The 17,732-nt window shown below is 36.4% G+C and overlaps 1 protein-coding gene across 11 annotated transcripts in view; it reads left to right on the forward strand.

Moving 5' to 3' along the window:
• Nucleotides 1-17,732, forward strand: part of STAU2 (staufen double-stranded RNA binding protein 2) — a 320,763-nt gene that overhangs the window by 67,432 nt on the left and 235,599 nt on the right. For all 11 annotated transcript variants that reach the window (XM_046010474.1, XM_046010473.1, XM_046010477.1 and 8 more), the window contains one exon: nucleotides 5,240-5,375. In XM_046010474.1, coding sequence (XP_045866430.1) covers nucleotides 5,240-5,375 — 136 coding nt within the window. The remainder of the gene's footprint in view (nucleotides 1-5,239; nucleotides 5,376-17,732) is intronic.

Below are 17,732 nucleotides of genomic sequence, written 5' to 3' on the forward strand. Positions count from 1 at the left end.
AATCAAAACCAAAAAAACCCCAAACGTTCATGAGACGTACGGCTGGCATGTAGTCGCAGCTACTTAGGAGGCAGAGGCAGGAAGGTCACTTGGTCCAGATGTCCTGGGCTGCAGTGCACCATGCTGATGGAGTGTCTGCACGAAGTTTGGCATTGATATAGTGACCCTGGGAGCAGGGGCCACCAGGTTGCCTAGGGCGGGGTGAACCAGCCCAGGTTGGAAATAGAACACATCGGAGTAGTGGGATTGTGCTTGTGAATAGCCCCTGCATTCCAACGTGGGCAACAGAGCAAAACCCCCTCTTTTTTTGCCCCATCCCAATTTAGGAAATCCTGTGTCTCTAAAAAAAAAAAAGTTTTCCCCATTCCAGGTTCATACTTGAAAAAAATACACACATAATAAATGCATACATAATACATCATGTCAAAGTATAATTTTCCATTCCTACTAACAGTGCACGAGAGCTCTCTACATCCTTGTCAACATTTGGTCTCTTCAGCTTTAAAAATTTTAGCTGTTCTTCTGCATGTATGGTAGTAATTCAGTGTAGTTTTAATTTTCATTTCCTTAATAACTAATGAGGGTGAGCAGCTTTTCATATAGTTGTTGGTATTGAGACCTCTGTTGTTTCCCATTTTATTTTTATTTTTTTTTAAAGATTTTATTTATTTATTTGACAGAAATCACAAGTAGGCAGAGAGGCAGGCAGAGAGAGAGGAGGAAGCAGGCTCCCTGCTGAGCAGAGAGCCCTATGCAGGGCTCAATCCCAGGACCCTGGGATCCTAACCTGAGCGGAAGGCAGAGGCTTTAACCCACTGAGCCACCCAGGCACTCCTCATTTTCCCGTTTTAAAAAAACCTATGGTCCCATTCCCCTTAGTACTTCGGTGTATTGTTCCCGAGTACATGGCCATTCTCCTGTCAGGAAGTTAACATTGATCTGGTATTATCATGTATCACAAAGACTCCATTCTTCCTTCATTGACTGTCCCAGTAATATCCTTTGTAGGTCCAGGATCTAATCGGGGTCATGTATTTATCATTTCTTTTAATTCTTCTTCAATTTGGAATAGTTCCTTGGAGTTCTTGTCTTTTACGACCATGACAGTTTTGAATAGTACAGGCCACATCATTTGTAGACTGCCCCTCAGTTGAGTTTATTTGGAGTTGCCTCATGATTTTATGCATTTTTAGCATGAATGTCCCAGTGGCGTGGGCTTATTAGTTCAGTGTTACCTATTAGGATAAACCTGATACTGATTTGTCCCATTAGTGATGACTTTTGTCACTTGGTGAAGACTATGTTTGCTAGGCTTCTCTACTGTAAAGTTAATTAGTATGTTTTCTTATTAAGTAATAAGGAACTAATAAGTATTTTCTGAGGAGAAACTTTGGGACTATATAAACATTCTGTTCCTCGTGAAACTTACTTTCACCTACCAGATTTGGCATTTACTAAATGGTTCTTTTCCGAATCAGTAATACTCTGAAGAGTGCCACAGAGTAATTGATTGACTGGTTGATTGATTATGTGGCTTAAAACAACAGAAACTTAAAAAACAACAGAAACTTATTTTCTCTTAAAGTGTGATGTTTTGATTCCAGTTTTTTTTTTTTTTAAGATTAGTTGGCATTCTACCCTAGAATTCTCTCTTTCCCCTTTTTTTTTTTTTTTTTGTTTGTTTATTTCTATCACTATAGACTCTTGGATTCCTATTTTACTTACAGGTTTATAATCTATCATTATATATTTCGATTCTCAATTTGTCACAGACTTGACCAGGGGTATGGTTCCAGTTGACTCTAGTATCTTCTACTGTTTTCATCATTCTTGAGTACTTCTTACTTTCTGGCTCAGTAAGATGTTCCAAGGTCATCTCATATGTCCTTGTCCTGGCCCTGACACCAGCCATTTCTTTAAGGAGCCTTGGTTGGTTAATCAATGAGTTCATTCTTTGAACAGATATTTACTGAGTGACTGCTGTGTTTCAGGGACTGTTCTAACTGCTTACAAAGCTGTTTCCTTGAGTTTTAGCAGTATGTAGCTCCTTGAAAACTAGCTGTGGCATTTCTCTTTCACCTTCCACATAATGGGAATCCACAGTAGTTGTTATGTTATGTATGTTTGTATATATAACCAGTTAGCCTTGTTAATATTTATCACTGATAAATACAGAAGTTTCCTTTAATCTACCAAAAGAACACCAGAGACGGATTCTGTGTTGACGGTGTCAGCTTTGACGCCTGAGGATGCTGCGTTGTGATCATCTTTTTTTTTTTTAAAGATTTTATTTATTTATTTATGTGATAAGAGAGAGATCACAAGTAGGCAGAGAGGCAAGCAGAGAGAGAGGGGGAAGCAGGCTCCCCGCTGAGCAGAGAGCCCGATGAGGGGCTCGATCCTAGGACTCTGGGATCGACCTCTGAGCCGAAGGTAGAGGCTTTAACCCACTGAGCCACCCAGGTGCCCCCGTCGTGATCATCTTTATGCAATGTGGCTCCTGCCCGCACCTGCTGGAGTGGTACTTAGTGTTACTTGCAGGCTCTCCTAGTTGGAAGTTGCTCTATAAGTGTTTACCATGGATGCCTTATTGTGTAAGTAGAGAGGCTGTGCACATGCCGTGGTGGCAAACTAGTTCTTTCTGAAACAGGTGGAGATACTTGGCTCCCAGAAACGAAACCACTTCAGCACAGTTCACACTTGTCTGCTGCTTCTCCACTCTCCCTCACGAAGATCAGCTAGTGTTTCTGTGAAGAACATAGACTGCAGCCTTACTTTCAGATGAGGAATTTATATGAAATCATTAATTTATTGAAATGATATGAATACAATCCTTTTCCCTAGCTTAAAACCCCGTTTTGGTATAGTATATCCTACCAGGGCATTAAATCACCTCACTGATGATTTTTAGACACATTAGTTTCCTGTTTATTGCCCTACTTAAAGGATGAGGTCTTTCAAACTTTTTTACTTTTTCTTTTTTTCCCCATTTGAACTTTATGCTATTTGTATCTGTATGATTGTTGCAAAGTAGAATGCAGAATGACATAAATCTTACAGCTGACTAACATGTTAATTGTTAAACTGCTATCTATATGAAATAAGAAAAACTTAAACTTTTAAAAAGATAAAGACTGCTCTTTGGTGTTAGATCTCTAGAAGACTGTTAGTTTCTTTTTTTTTAATATTTTATTTATTTATTTGTCAGAGAGAGAGAGACAGGGAGAGAAAGATCACAAGTAGGCAGAGAGGTAGGCAGAGGCAGAGGGAGAAGCAGGCTCCCTGCCGAGCAAGGAGCCCAATATGGGACTCGATCCCAGGATGCTAGGATCATGACCTGAGCTGAAGGCAGCCGCCTAACCAACTGAGCCACCCAGGCATCCCAGACTGTTAGTTTCTAATAAAGCTAACCATAAACATACTCTCTGATCTAGTAGCAGTTCTGCTGCTAGAGACATGCCTGAGAGAACTGAGTGTGTATGTCTGCTGAAACACTGTGGCTTTAGACTTAATTGCTCCCAACTGGAAACAACTCCATGTCCCATCAACAGCAGAGTAGATAAACCGATGTATCCATTCAGTAGACTCCTATTCAGTGATTTAAATAAAAATGTTTACAATACTGAAATATTTAACAAAATTGTTATATTGAGTGAAAGAAGCAAGATAGAATAATACATATTCAGGTTTGAAGATCAGGAAAAACTCTGATGACAGAAGTCAGAATAGGTAACTTGGGGAGGGGGGTATTGACTGGAAATAGCCACGATGGAACTTTCTGGGTGATGAAAACATTCATATCTTGATCTGAATGGTGGTCCCTGAGTGTTTACAATGTGTAATGATTTGTAGATTTGTTTGCTTAAGGTTTGTGCATTTTCTTATCCCTCAGTAAAATACTATAGGAAAGAAAGAAAGAGAAGAGAATCCCTTTATTCTTGACTTTCTCTTCCTCTGCCCTGAGTGTTGGTATTAAATTAGAGGTTTGGACTAATTGGACTTACTATTCAGTATTTAACATTCTTTTCTTATGCACATCTTTTTTCTTTTCCACCTCCTTTGTCCTTCTACACTCTTTGTTTTTCCCCTTAACCTTGGTTTAGTTCCCATTCTTATTACACTCTTTAGTGGTTTCACATAAATTCTTTGGAACTGGGACACACAGTGAGCAGTTACTGACTCTTGATGGATAGCTTAGGATGTGGCTGCTGGTTATGCTTTGTGTCAGGTTCCACCACCCCCGGCGGGTGCTTTCTGCCAGTCCCAGTTTCTCTGCTACAATGAGGGGACATGTTTTTGTATGTGATGAATGGAGTCTTAAATGTTTGTTGCAAAAGGCCTAATTCCAACAAAATAGTACAGGATTTACACTGAAAAAATAAATTTTACTTTCTATAAAAACTTAAGATTCATATTTGTTATGAACATTGTTATATGGAACGTAAACATAATGTTTTACTAAATAACTTCTTTTGATACTCAAAATAATGTGATGTAATAATTTACTGTGTGTGTTACAGTATTTCAAACTTTTACAAAAGTAGAGTAAATAAGGTAGTGAACATCTTCATACCCATCACTGCCTTCAACAGTTACCCACATGTGGTGGCGAGTCTTGTTTCTCATGTCTCTCCTCTGAGTTATTTTGAAAGAAACCTCAGATGTCTCACTTCATCTGTAAATACTTCAGTATCTATCTTTAAAGATTATTTCCAGAAAGCATTAGTAGATTTACTTTGTTCTGTTGTTGGTTATAGAAAAAATTCAAAATGTATTTTCATGAGATAAGTCCAAGAGTTACTGATTATCCTGTATTCATTGCTAATTTCAGTTGCTTGATTAGCAAAATATAAAACTATTCACAGATGATGATGTTTTTAATGATTAAATAACTGGGGTTATTCCTAGGGTGAGTAATACTGATGTTCAATACTTTCTTTATAGTATCCAAATTAAGCAATCTGTGAATCTTGTGTTCCCCTTGTTTTGAAACAGTCTGACTTTCAAGGTGAATTTTTTGTCGTGAATATACAAAAAAGGTTGCAAAAACCCCAGAGAGATTTCATTAGAAACAATTTTCTTGTTTATGTAGTTTGTCTATACACCTCTGAGAAAATCATACAGACAAGCCATCAACTCCCACCTTCTTTCATGGTAATTACATGTAATGTAAGTATGGCTTGTGTGATTTATTATGGAAATATTTCACTTGTTTGCTTTCAATATTTCTTTTAAACAGGTAGTATAACTCCAACTGTGGAACTGAATGGGCTTGCTATGAAAAGGGGAGAGCCTGCCATCTACAGGCCATTAGATCCAAAGCCTTTCCCAAATTATAGAGCTAATTACAACTTTCGGGGCATGTACAATCAGAGGTTTGTATGTCTTCTTTGGTTTTGTTCTTTTTATTGTTTTTCGCATATTGTAAAAGTTTCTGAAACTCAAGGACTATTTTCAGTGTAAGGAACATTTACCTTGGGCATTTTGCATGGAATTTAGATAAGTCCAGGATCACAAGGAATATTTAAAGTCATACATTTAAAAAAATAACTGGTTTTCAGGAACTAGTTTTTATTGAGGCATGTGAGCCCTATATTTGTTGCAGGCAGGACCATGTTTTACAATAATGCCACGATATAGTGCTGACTTCTCAGTTGACTTGCTCATTTATTTACCAAGAAGATACTTAGCTTAATTAGTAGTTTTCTTTATTTGTCCAAATACATTGCAGATAGGAGTATTTTTAATTTATAGGAAGTTTGTTGGAAGGGTTTACTAAGTCTTTCCACACATTGCATAATTTTGTGATAGTTAGAGGTGTAACACTATTTTCTTTTATGGGCAAGGCAGAATTTTTTCAAAAAGTTAGTTTTTTTGCTGATCATTTATAAAAGTCATGTAACTCATTGTGGAGAATGTGGAAAATGCAAAATGTTAAAAAGCAAATATAAAAACTTGTAATTCCAGAATTAAATACCTTTAATATTTTGGTGTATTTCACACTTTTTAAAATTCTTTGCACGTATAGTTGGCCAAAGTGAAGTTATCTTTCTATTCAATTTTTACAGTACTTTATGGAGGTGTATTATGTGAATGGCAAAATGCACAGATCTTAAATGTACATTGTGATGACTATTATTTATATATATATATGTATCTATACTTGATTGCTTTTTATATGTGTGTGTCCTCACATGATGACCACCCCAGTTAAGGTTCTGCATGTTTCTGTTACCCTGAAAATTTTCTCAGAGTTGTTTGTACTCATTATGCCTCCTCCTAGGAGGAGCTATTGTTCTTTTACCATAGATTAGTTTTGTGTGTTATTGAACTTCGTATAAATAGACTCATACAGTATGTACTCTTCTGTGTCTGGCTTTTTTCACTTCATGTGATGGTTTTCTTGTGTTTTTTGTTGTTGTTGTTGTTTTTTGTTTTTTTTGAGATTCATCCTTGTTGCTTGTATCTGGATTTTGCCCTTTTCTAATCTAAATAGTGTTCTTTTGCATGATACATCCAAATCTGTTCATCTCTTATATACAATATTGTACCCTCTTTTAATTTGATATAGTAATAATTTTTCATATTTTTAAAAAGTTTATTTTTTTTTAGTAATCTCTACACCCAACATGGAGCTCAAACTTATGACCCCGAAATCGAGTTGCACGCTCGTCTATCTAAGCTAGCCGGCTGCCTCTGTTTTTCATATTTTTAAGTGATTTTTGAAAACATTTTCAATGGCTATACAATGCTTCATTTGGCCAGGGTATACTGTACAAGGATACAAATGGGTGTAAACAAAGAATACTTGATAAGTATATAAACAGAATGTACCTGTTTTGATCATCTTAGTTGTTGTCCCCCTTTTTTGACAATTATAAATAATGTTCAACAATCTTTGCATACAAATTTTTGTTCACATCACTGATTGTTTCCTTAAAATAGATTACAATTAGGGGAAGACTGGATTAAAAATAATATGTTGTCCAATTACATTAAAATTTGTACTAATTACTTAGAGTATATTCTGTTCCGTTCTGATAACGCTGAGTTAAAAAAACACATTGTCTTGTTTGATAGTTAAAAAGTGGTATGTTTTTAAATTTTGGTTTTGTTGATTACTTGTGGGGTTGATCAGTTTTCAGATATTTTGATTGCCCTTTTTGATTTGTCTATTTTAATTTGCTACTTTTTGTTGCATTGCTTGGCAAGTCTTCAAATGTTTATGTGTTAGGAATATTAGCATTGCATTTGTTTTGTTTCGTTTTCCTGCTTTGAAAAAACTAGCTTTTAGTTTTGTGTTTGTTTTAATGTGCAACAGTTTTAGATGTTATATGGCCTAATATTTGTGTGCGTTTGTGTGTGTGTGACTTCTCTAACTGCTTTTATGCCTGAGAAATTCTTATGATCAGATATTTGCTAATGCTTAAAAAGAATATTTTTATTGAGATATAACTGACATATAACATTGGGGAAGTTTAAGGTGTCCAGCCTACTGATTTGGTACATTTATGCTGCATTATGATTGCTTTTGTGGTATTAGCTAACACTCCTGTCATGTCGCATAATTATCATTTCTTCTAGTGTTGGGATACTGATACTTTTTAAACCATTTTGTACGTTTCCTAACATTATAGTTTGGATGTGAGAAGACGTGTGGTCTGTACATCGTAGAATGCCTTTCGGTGTCTTGTTCGGCAGTGGTGTGTTTACCATTTAAAACATAGTCCTGTTCAGATTGTAAATTGTTCCTTTAAACATTATTGCTTAGGTTCTCTAAGAAAAATGAGTACAGTCTTCTTAGACTTCTGCTTCTCCCCCCCCCTTTCTCCCAGGTGTGTCTGGGGGAATTTACTGTGTTGTCTTGGTAGGAACGGTGGGACCCTCACCTTTGTGTGGGTGTCCTGTTTTGTCCTCTGAGCTCCTCTGTTCTTTGTGATGATGTCCTATGTCCACCAGATAGCTGACACCCTTCTTTCCTGCCCTGCCAAAACCTGCAATTGGAGACATGTAGTCCATTTTTTCTTGTCAGGTAACTGCCACAGAATATTTACCATCTCTCCCTTGCTCTCTTGACCTGGATCCTGAACTTGCTTTGACTCCCTGGGATGTTCCATTCTCATCCTCTGTGACAGTGTCTCCTGACTGGAGCAACTAGTGGCGGGCTTGTCAGCTCTCAACCTGCTGTCCACGCCACATAGGTGGCAAGAAGGACATAACATTTGTCTTCTAGTTGCTTTACTTTCTCTTTTTCTGTATAACATACCTATTGCCTTTCTCAAGCCTGAGGTTACCTAATATAAATAAAACTATTTGCCCACTTAAGCACAGTAGATCTATTTGGTCACCTGAGTTAGGAACACCTTGCCTATCAAGATATTTTACTTTTAATGTACTATAATGAATAGACTCATAAGGATATTTAAATATTTATTATATTTTGATATCTGTGGTTTTTTATTGAAATCTTCCTGGAGTTTTGATTAGTGGATTTATTACTTTTAAATGAAAGAGATCTGGTGCTAAAGCAATGAAAAGTCTGACAGTAATCTCTGTGGATCATTATTATGGAACTCTTGTTCAAAGGCAGTCATTAAGAGGTGGTTATTCACTGAGAAGGTGACTTTTGATAAAGACCTAATGGAAGAGAGGGAGTAAGTAGTGTGTATGTCACGAGAGGAGAGAACATTCCAAGCAGAACAAATAGCAAGTGCAAAGCCCCCAAGGTAGGAATGTACCAGGCATGTTGCTATCTTCTCCAGGAGACTAGTATGTCTGGAAAGAGTGAACCAAGGAGGAGAATAGTTGGTATATGAGAATGCGACAGGGTCATATGGTTTGACTTTTTTTTTTTTTTTTCTATTGTAGGTCTTCTTTTAAGAATGTTGATATTTTTCCTTTGTTGGCAATTTCTAGTTTCAATATCTGATTCAGTGGTTGTCATGAGGGGTGTAAGAATTTATTTATGACTTCTCTAAGAGGTTGTGCTTTAGGCCATTCCCACTTAATGGATAAAGTGGACTTTGCTTTCAGGTTGTTGGAGAGTCTTGAGAATATTCTGCAAATCACAAAAAAGGTAAAAATAAAATAAGGAAGTACTGGTAAGCTGCCAAGCCATGTTTCAACTGAAAGGCTCTGCTCACAGAAGGGCAACCTAACCATTACTCATTAGGCTGTAAAAATTGGGTTCATATGGGTCGCCTGGGAGGTTCAATCAGTTAAGTGGCTGTCTTAAGCTTGGGTCATGAGGGGTTCTGGGATTGAGCCCTATGTCTGGCTTTCTGTTTAGTGGGGAGCCTGCCTCTCCCTCTGCTCTGCCTGCCATTTCCCCCACTTGTGCTCTCTCTGTCTCTCTCTGTCACATAAAAAATAAATAAATCTATAAAAAATACTTAAAAAATTAGGATTTCATATGTGACCTTAATCTACAGATGACAACACCTGAATGCGTCACAGGGAATTTGGAATCAAAGATCAGAGGAGATGCTTTTCTCCTTGTCAGATTCCAAATGAATCAGTAGCTTCTTAATAAGGCAGGGAATGAAAGGTTATTAAAAGTCCAAGAAACAGATATCATTTAGAGGAATTTATAAAAAGATCCTTTCATTTTCTACTTAAAATAATATTAAGTAATAATTAGGTATCACCATGCTGGTTTTTAAAAAAAATTTTTTTAAATGAAATCCTATATATTTTTAAAGATTATTTATTTATTTAGAGAGAATAGGAGAGCATGAGGGAGGGAGAAGCAGAGGGAGAGGGAGAAAGAATCTGAAGCAGACTCTGCTCTGAGCATGGAGCCCGACACAGGGACATGAGATCATGACCTCAGCCGAAACCAGGAGTTACATGCTTAACTGACTGAGCCACCCATGTGCCCCTAAATTCTATTTTTTCCTGATGAGGCTTCTTGACTTAAATTCATTCGAAGGATTAAGGAGGCACTTGAAGAAAGCACTGCCCCTTCATTGCCTGGGTTTATGATGCCTGGGGGGAAAAAAAGATTTATCCATGAATAAAATCTGGGTGCAACCTGGACTTAGAAGTACCTGTCTCTCTTTGTTACACCCAAGATACTTGAAAATGAATACATCCAGTTACATCTTTTCCATTTTCGTTTGGAGCACTGTTCACTAACAGATACAAAGTAGAAAGCTACAAAAATTTATATGACAAAGTGTAAGTTATAAAGGTTAGAGAACCTTTTATGCTTTTGTTCTCCTGTCTTCGTTATAAAAAAACGATATACATGATCCTAAGAACAGAATGGCTGAAATCAGGCCTTCCATAGACAGTTTATCAATTTTGTGTACGTACAGATGCAAGAAGCATTACTGCTTGGCTAGTGGCCAGAATGTCCCTAGTCTGCTGATGCAGATGGCCAAAGGCCCACAATGCAAACTAGACTGTGTGAAAATGGGGATTTTTTGTCATATGTAGCTGGGAGGTCTCTTGGGGAGATCGTCAGGCATTGGCCGAATATATGGCTTTAGTTCTTCTTTTCCCTCATTTTCCATTTCTCCTTTTAGCTCTTGTCTCATTTTTCCTCTGCTTGACTTCTTTTTCAAAGAAGTTTACTTTCATTTCACTGTACCTCATGCTACATAGTCCTTAGACTTGTAGTAGCAGAGAAGGAATACATTTTGTATTGTTCTCAGGAGAGTCCCAAGAAAGACTTTGAGTAGACTGTCCATCTCTTTGTCATTCAGACTGGATTTGGTGTGAGGGAATACTTTAATTGGCCATGCTTGGGTTTGTGCCCAGCCTGGAGAAACAGGGAGTAATCCCATCCAAGCTGCTTGCAGAGCACAGGTGTTTTGTTTTTGTTTTTGTTTTTAAATGAATGGTTCCCTGAAGGCAAAGATTCTGAAGGAAAATAATTTCCATTACAGTCAGAACATTTGGTTCAAATCCTCACCGTGATGCTTTTAGCTGTGTTGTTTTGGGCAAGGTAGTAGACTTCCCTTAGTTTCCTCATTTGCTAAATAGAGATAATAACACCAAATGAAAGGACTTAGCAAATATTCACTGAATGCCTCGTTTTTGCCACATGTTGTGTTAGGAGTAGGTACTTTGATGAAAGCCAGTCTAATCAGGTAGACTCTGAGTCCATCAACAGATGAAAACAATGCAGAGAAATATTAATAGAGAGATATGTGACCATATGGTGCTATGGAAACATTGAGGACAAATGCCTCCCTCAGACTGGGGACTCAGAAACCTCCCAGAAGGAACTGACGCTTGAACTGGACCTTCAAGGTTAATGAGGTATTAGCCAGGTGAAGAAGAGAAGGAAAAGCAAATCAGTTTTGGGGAACAACTTCAGGGAATCTTGAGAAGTTCAGTTCATCATGGAGGTGCAAGGAATTTGGTACATCTGGAATGAAAAGCTGAAGCTCAGGCAGGGTGCTGATCTGATGTCCTCAAATGGCCTTGGGAAGAGGTTTAGATTTGTCCTGAAGGTGATTGGGAGCGAGGGATAAAATAATTGAGCATCTGTTTTAGGCATGTTGCTTTGGCAGTATGTGGGAAAATAGTTTGGATAGGCTTAAAATTCAAGGGAGAAAGATGAATTACAAGGATGTTGTAATTTGGGCTTAATGTAATGAGAGCCTGGAACTGTGAAGATGGAGGGGAGGACAGTGTCCAGATATTTAGAAGATGGACTTGATAGCACTTGGGGGTTGATTGGTGGGCAGGGGGTGGGGGATTAAGATAACTTTCACATATCTGGATCACTAGTAATATTGTTCACTATGAGGAGTTGGTGTGGGTCTTTGGAAACATGAGGAATTCTGTTTTGACTATGTTGAGTTAAAATTGCCTATGAGATACCTAGGAGGGGTCCATTTTATTACTCTTCAAACCTTAGTGGAGGGTATGGGAAGATTATCTTTGGCTTTGAAGGTTTGTTGGAAGTACACATGTGAAGAGGGACTTCAGGGTCTAGAGTGTCCCTGAAGCTTACACATCAGAATGCATCTTGCAGAAAATGACATTGTTTAGGATTCAACCTAAGTTTGAGTGACCAATCTGTTCTTTGTACATCTAGGATTTATACTTCCTTCCCAAAAGGATTTGGTTATGCCAGTTTGTCATTATTTGATTTGGAAAAATTTGGTGGCATGCTCCCCTGCCAAGCACCTCCATCCTCAGGTGTGGTTGGTATATTTTATGTCGAGACAATATTTGTTTATTAATGTATCCAATTCCTGGTCCAGTCACTTATAGCCAGGTTAGTAATGTTGCTTCTCTTAAGATGTTTGGTATGAGTCATAGTAAGTTAAACAAGAAAGGAGGACTGTTTTGCTGAGGTTACTTGTTCCACTGGGCAGAGCCAGGTAGCTACTTGAATTTTCATGGTCTCCCCTCTGTGAGACTTGGAAAGAACTTTCTGGACAGCTGTAGCTACCAGTGGAAATTTGATAGGGTGAAGGAAATTTTTTGAAGTATCTGAACTGATTTTATTTCATTATGTTATCAATGAAACTAGAAATAATCAGATTTTAGTTTTTGAAATACTATATTTCAAGTTTGTTATATAAGCTAATAACTAGCTGCTAATGTGTTGGTGTGCTGGTAACTTTTTTTAATTAAGTTTTTAATTTTAATCACAGTATAGTTAACATACAGTTTTAGTTTAGTTTTAGATGTACAATTCAAACTGTCAATCTAAGTGTCCTTCAGTAGTTTATAATGCCCTATTAAAAAACATGTTGGAAAGTAGAGCAGTTGAAAAACAATGTATTTGTAACAGTAGTGGTATAAACAGGAAAGCCTATAATTTTGCTTTCTGCCACCAGATGGTGCTTGTATACTAATAAAACAACATACAGACTTGGTGTGTTCACACTGGTTAGTATTCTAAGGCCAGTGGCTAACTGATAAATGAGAGGTTAAGCCATATAAAATCACTAATACTTGAACTTTTCTTGTTCTATAAATATGTTGGTTTCATATGCTGTCCCCTAACAGGAAAAGGTCAACCAAGTACACACCTTTAAAGAGAGTAAGGTAAATGATTTCAGGGTAAATGAAGGATTTAGTCTGGGCCAGAAGCTTTTCTCTTAGGCAGACAGTATTTAAAATTAAGGATAAGAACTAGTGGACATTGTAACTCTTTTTTTTTTTCTTTTTAAGATTTTATTCATTTATTTGACAGACAGAGATCATAAGTAGGCAGAGAGAAAGGAAGGCAAGCAGGCTCCCTGCTGAGCAGAGGGCCTGATGCGGGGCTTGATTCCAGGTGCCTGGGATCATGACCTGAGCTGAAGGCAGAGGCTTTAACCCGCTGAGCTTCCCAGGCGCCCCTGACATTGTAACTCTTTATAGGGAAACTCATTGCAACTCTTACTCATTTGATAAGACCAGATATGACACATTTCATTTTATGAAATAGAAATACACCTTTTTTCTTTGAGGTGAAATATAAAATAAAGTCCCCTAACATCTGTTTCCCTGAATATTAGACGAAAATAAAATTATTAAAAACATTTTGGGGCCTTACGCTTCTGCCTATAACTGGGACCAGATATACCCTCCCTCTATAAACACCTAGAGAACTTAGATAAGTTTCTTAGGTTATACATCAACTGATATAATATGATGTAAAAGGAAGTTGTGCTAAGTTAAAGATGTATATTGATGGAGAGCAAAAAAAATAACTGTAAAATGAATAAAAAATATGACCTAAGAGCAGAAAAGAGGGAGAAAAAAGGAGTAAGAAATACATGGGATAAATAGAAAACAAGATGATAGATTTCAACCCAGCCATATCAGTAATTATATTAAATGTAAATTGTTTAAATGCTTTAGTTAAAAGGTAAAGAATGTCAGACTTGATAAAAGAGCAGGAAATACAACTATATGGTAAGTAAAGAAATCCACTTTCCATATAAAGACACAGGTTGACTAAAAGGATGGAAAATGATATTTCATGCAAACAGAAAATAAAGCTGGAATGGGTCTATTTATATCAAAATAGATTTTAGAACAAGAAGTATTATCAAAAGTAAAATTATCAATGATGAAAGGGTAACATCAAGAAGACATAACCGTTACAATGGTTACCTACTAACTTACTACCTACCTACTAGCAGGCCTTAGAATAACTAGACAGAAAAATAAGAAAACTAAGGCATTGGCGTGGACTGAATTGTGTATGTCCCAAATTCATATGTTGAAGCCCTAAACTGAAATGTGATGGTATTTGGATACAGAGCCGATGGGAGGTATTTAGGTTTCAGTATATCAGAAGGGTGAATAATGAACTTAGTGCTGGTTTTTTTTTTTTTTATGTTTTTAAAAAATTTTTTAATTTATTTCTTATTTTTTTAATAAACATATAATGTATTTTTATCCCCAGGGGTACAGGTCTGTGAATCGCCAGGTTTACACACTTCACAGCACTCACCATAGCACATACCCTCCCCAATGTCCATAACCCCCCTCCCCCTCTCCCAACCCCACCTCCCCCCAGAAACCCCCAGTTTGTTTTGTGAGATTAAGAGTCACTTATGGTTTGTCTCCCTCCCAATCCCATCTTGTTTCATTTATTCTTCTCCTATCCCCCTAACCCCCCATGTTGCATCTCCACGTCCTCATATCAGGGAGATCATATGATAGTTGTCTTTCTCCGATTGACTTATTTCACTAAGCATGATACCCTCTAGTTTTAAGAACAGACACCAGATACCTAGCTCTCTACTCCGCATATCCCCTGCCCTTGCTATGTGAGGACATAACGTTGGTTGTCTACAAGTTAGGAAGAGAGCTCTCATCAGAAACTGACTGTGTTAGCACCTTGATCTTAGACTTCCAGCCTCTGGAACTGTGAGAAAATAAATTTTTGTTCTTTAAGCAACTTTAAACATGGTATTTTGTTATGGCAGGCAAAGCTGACTAAGATAGCTGTAGAGTTCAATAACACTGTCAACCAGTGTTCTGGACCTCCCTATCTAATAACAGCAGAATATGCATTCTTATAAGCATACATAGAACATTCACCACGATAGATGATATGCTCTGCTATAAGACAATTCTTAATAAATTTAAGAGAATTGAAATAATACAAACTATGTTCTCTGATCACAGAGGGATTAAGTTAGAAATAAAAGTGACAAAAATATATGGAGACTCTACAAATATTTGGAAATTAAACATCAAACTTCTCAATAACTCATGGACCAAAGGAGATGTCACAAAGAATATTAGAAAAATATTCTGAACTAAATGAAGATGCAAATGAAACACTGAAATGTGGATGCAGCTTGGAAGGAAATATATAGCCTTAAATGCTTATGTAAAAAAAGAAAAAGGCCCAAGATTAATGCTTTAGGCTTCCCCCTTAAGAAGGTGGAAAAAGAAGAGCATATTAAATCCGAAATACAGAAAAGGAAATAATAAAGACAGGGGCAGGAACCAATGAAATTGAAAATGGACCAATAGTAGAAAGAGTCCATGAAATCAGTAAAATCAAAAGCTGCTTCTGGGAAAGGATTAATAAAATTTATAAGTTTCTAGCTGGCCTGACAAAAGAGAGAAGGTGAAGATACATATTACAAATATCAAGAATAAAAGAGGGAATCATACTAACATTAAAAACTATATGGGAATTTTATGAATGACCTTATAAATTTGATAACTTAGATCACTGGTTACAAACTGTAACCCTCAGGCTCACCGCCTGCTTTTGTAAATAAAGTTTTATTGGAATATAGTCAATGTCCATTTAGTTATGTATTGTCTACGTCTGCTTTTGAACTTTAACAGTAGAGTAGTTGTGATAGACTATATGGACTGAAAGCTTAAAATGTTTACTTTCTGGTCCTTGAAGGAAAAATTTGCTGACCCCTGACCTAGATGAATTAGGCAAATTTATAAGAAAGTGCAAATTACCAAAACCAACTTAAAGACAAAAAGCAAAAACAAAACAAATACAAAAAAACCCTCAGTAACTTGAAGAATTTAAATTTGTATGAGAGACTTTTTCACAAAGAAAACCCAAATCTCAGATGATTTCACTAATAAATTCTGTCAAACATTAAAGGAAGAAATAATATCAGTACCTCAGAAAACAGGAGAAAGAAACACTTCCCAACTAATTTTATGAGGCCAGCATTATCTGAAACCAAAACTAGACAAAGAGCTTACAAGAAAAGAAAACTTGAGATCAGTATGGTTCATGATCACAGATGGAAAAATCCTTAACAAAACATTAGCAAATTAAACTCAGCAAAATTTAATAACACAATATATCAATATAATTATTATATGTATATATAATTATAATATATAATCAATATAATAATATAATATATTAAAGGGAGTTTATCTTAGGAAAACATTAACCATATTAATAGAATAAAGGAAAAAATATGAGCAACTTATAGACACAGAAAAAGCATTTGATGAAAGTCAACACTCATTCAGAATACAGACTCCTGACACTAGAAGTGAAAAGTAATTCTCTTAATGTGCTAAGGGACTTTCTAAACAACCTCTAGCTGATGTTATGTATTGTGGCAAAAGATTGAATACTTGTAAGATAAGGAACAAAATACTGATATACATGTTACCATTTCCATTTAGCATTGTAGTTGAATTCTAGAAAGTGTAATAATAAGAAATAAATGGGGGATAATATGGGGAAAGAAGAAATAAAACTGTCTTTGTATGCAAACACCATGATTAGAAAATTCTAAGAACTCAAAAATGGAAAGGTACTGAAATAAATGAATTGAATAAGGTCATAGGATACAAGATCAATGTACAAAAAATCAACAGTATTTCTATTTAATAATAATGAACAACTGGAACATTAAAATAGCACAAAGCATATGTCATACTCAGGATTAAACCTAACAGCCTATGTCCACAACCTTTATACTGACAACTAAAAAATATTGTTCAGAAAAAGAAGACTTGATATAGTTAAAATGTCAATTATTTCAAAGTTAACATAAAGCTGCAGTGCAATCCCCATCGAAATCATAGGAGGGTTTTTGTGTGTGTGTGTAAAATTTATAATATTTATAGTTGTATGGAGGTGTAAAGGACTGCAATAGCCAAAAGAGTTTTGAAAAGGATAGACAAATTTGAAGAGCTCATATACCCTGATTCTAAGACTTGTTATAAAGCTACAGTAATCAAGGCAGTGAAATATTGGCAATGGGGAGTGATATACGGATAAGTGGAACAAAATAGAACAGAGATTGGCAAACTGGGTCATAGACTAAGGCTGGCCAACCTATTTTTGTATTGGCCCACAATCTATGAATGGTTTTTACATTTTTAAATGGCTAGGAAACAAATTTTAAAAATGAGATTTCATAGCACATGAAATTTAGATGAAATTGAAATTTTAGTGTCAGTAAAGTTTCACTGGAGCACAGATAAGATCATTTGTTTTTGTATTGTCTTGAGTTGCTGTCATGCTATAGCAGCAGAGCTGGGTAGGTATGACAGAGATTGTATGGCTTGCAAAGCCCCAAGTATTTACTGAATGGTTCTTTAAAGGAGAAGTTTGCTTGATCCCTGGAAAATAGTCAGGAAATAGACCCACTCATATATAGTCAATTTGTTTTTTTTTCCCCCCAGAATGAACAAAGATGCTAATAGACAAAAGATACACATTTCATTGAATAGTGGTAAAACAATTGGATATCCAGATGGGGAAAAATGATCTTCAACCCTTACCTCACACCATAGACAAAAATTATTTAGAAATGGAT

The sequence above is a fragment of the Meles meles genome, chromosome 1 (genome assembly GCF_922984935.1).
Source record: "Meles meles chromosome 1, mMelMel3.1 paternal haplotype, whole genome shotgun sequence".
Classification (NCBI taxonomy): Eukaryota; Metazoa; Chordata; class Mammalia; order Carnivora; family Mustelidae; genus Meles; species Meles meles.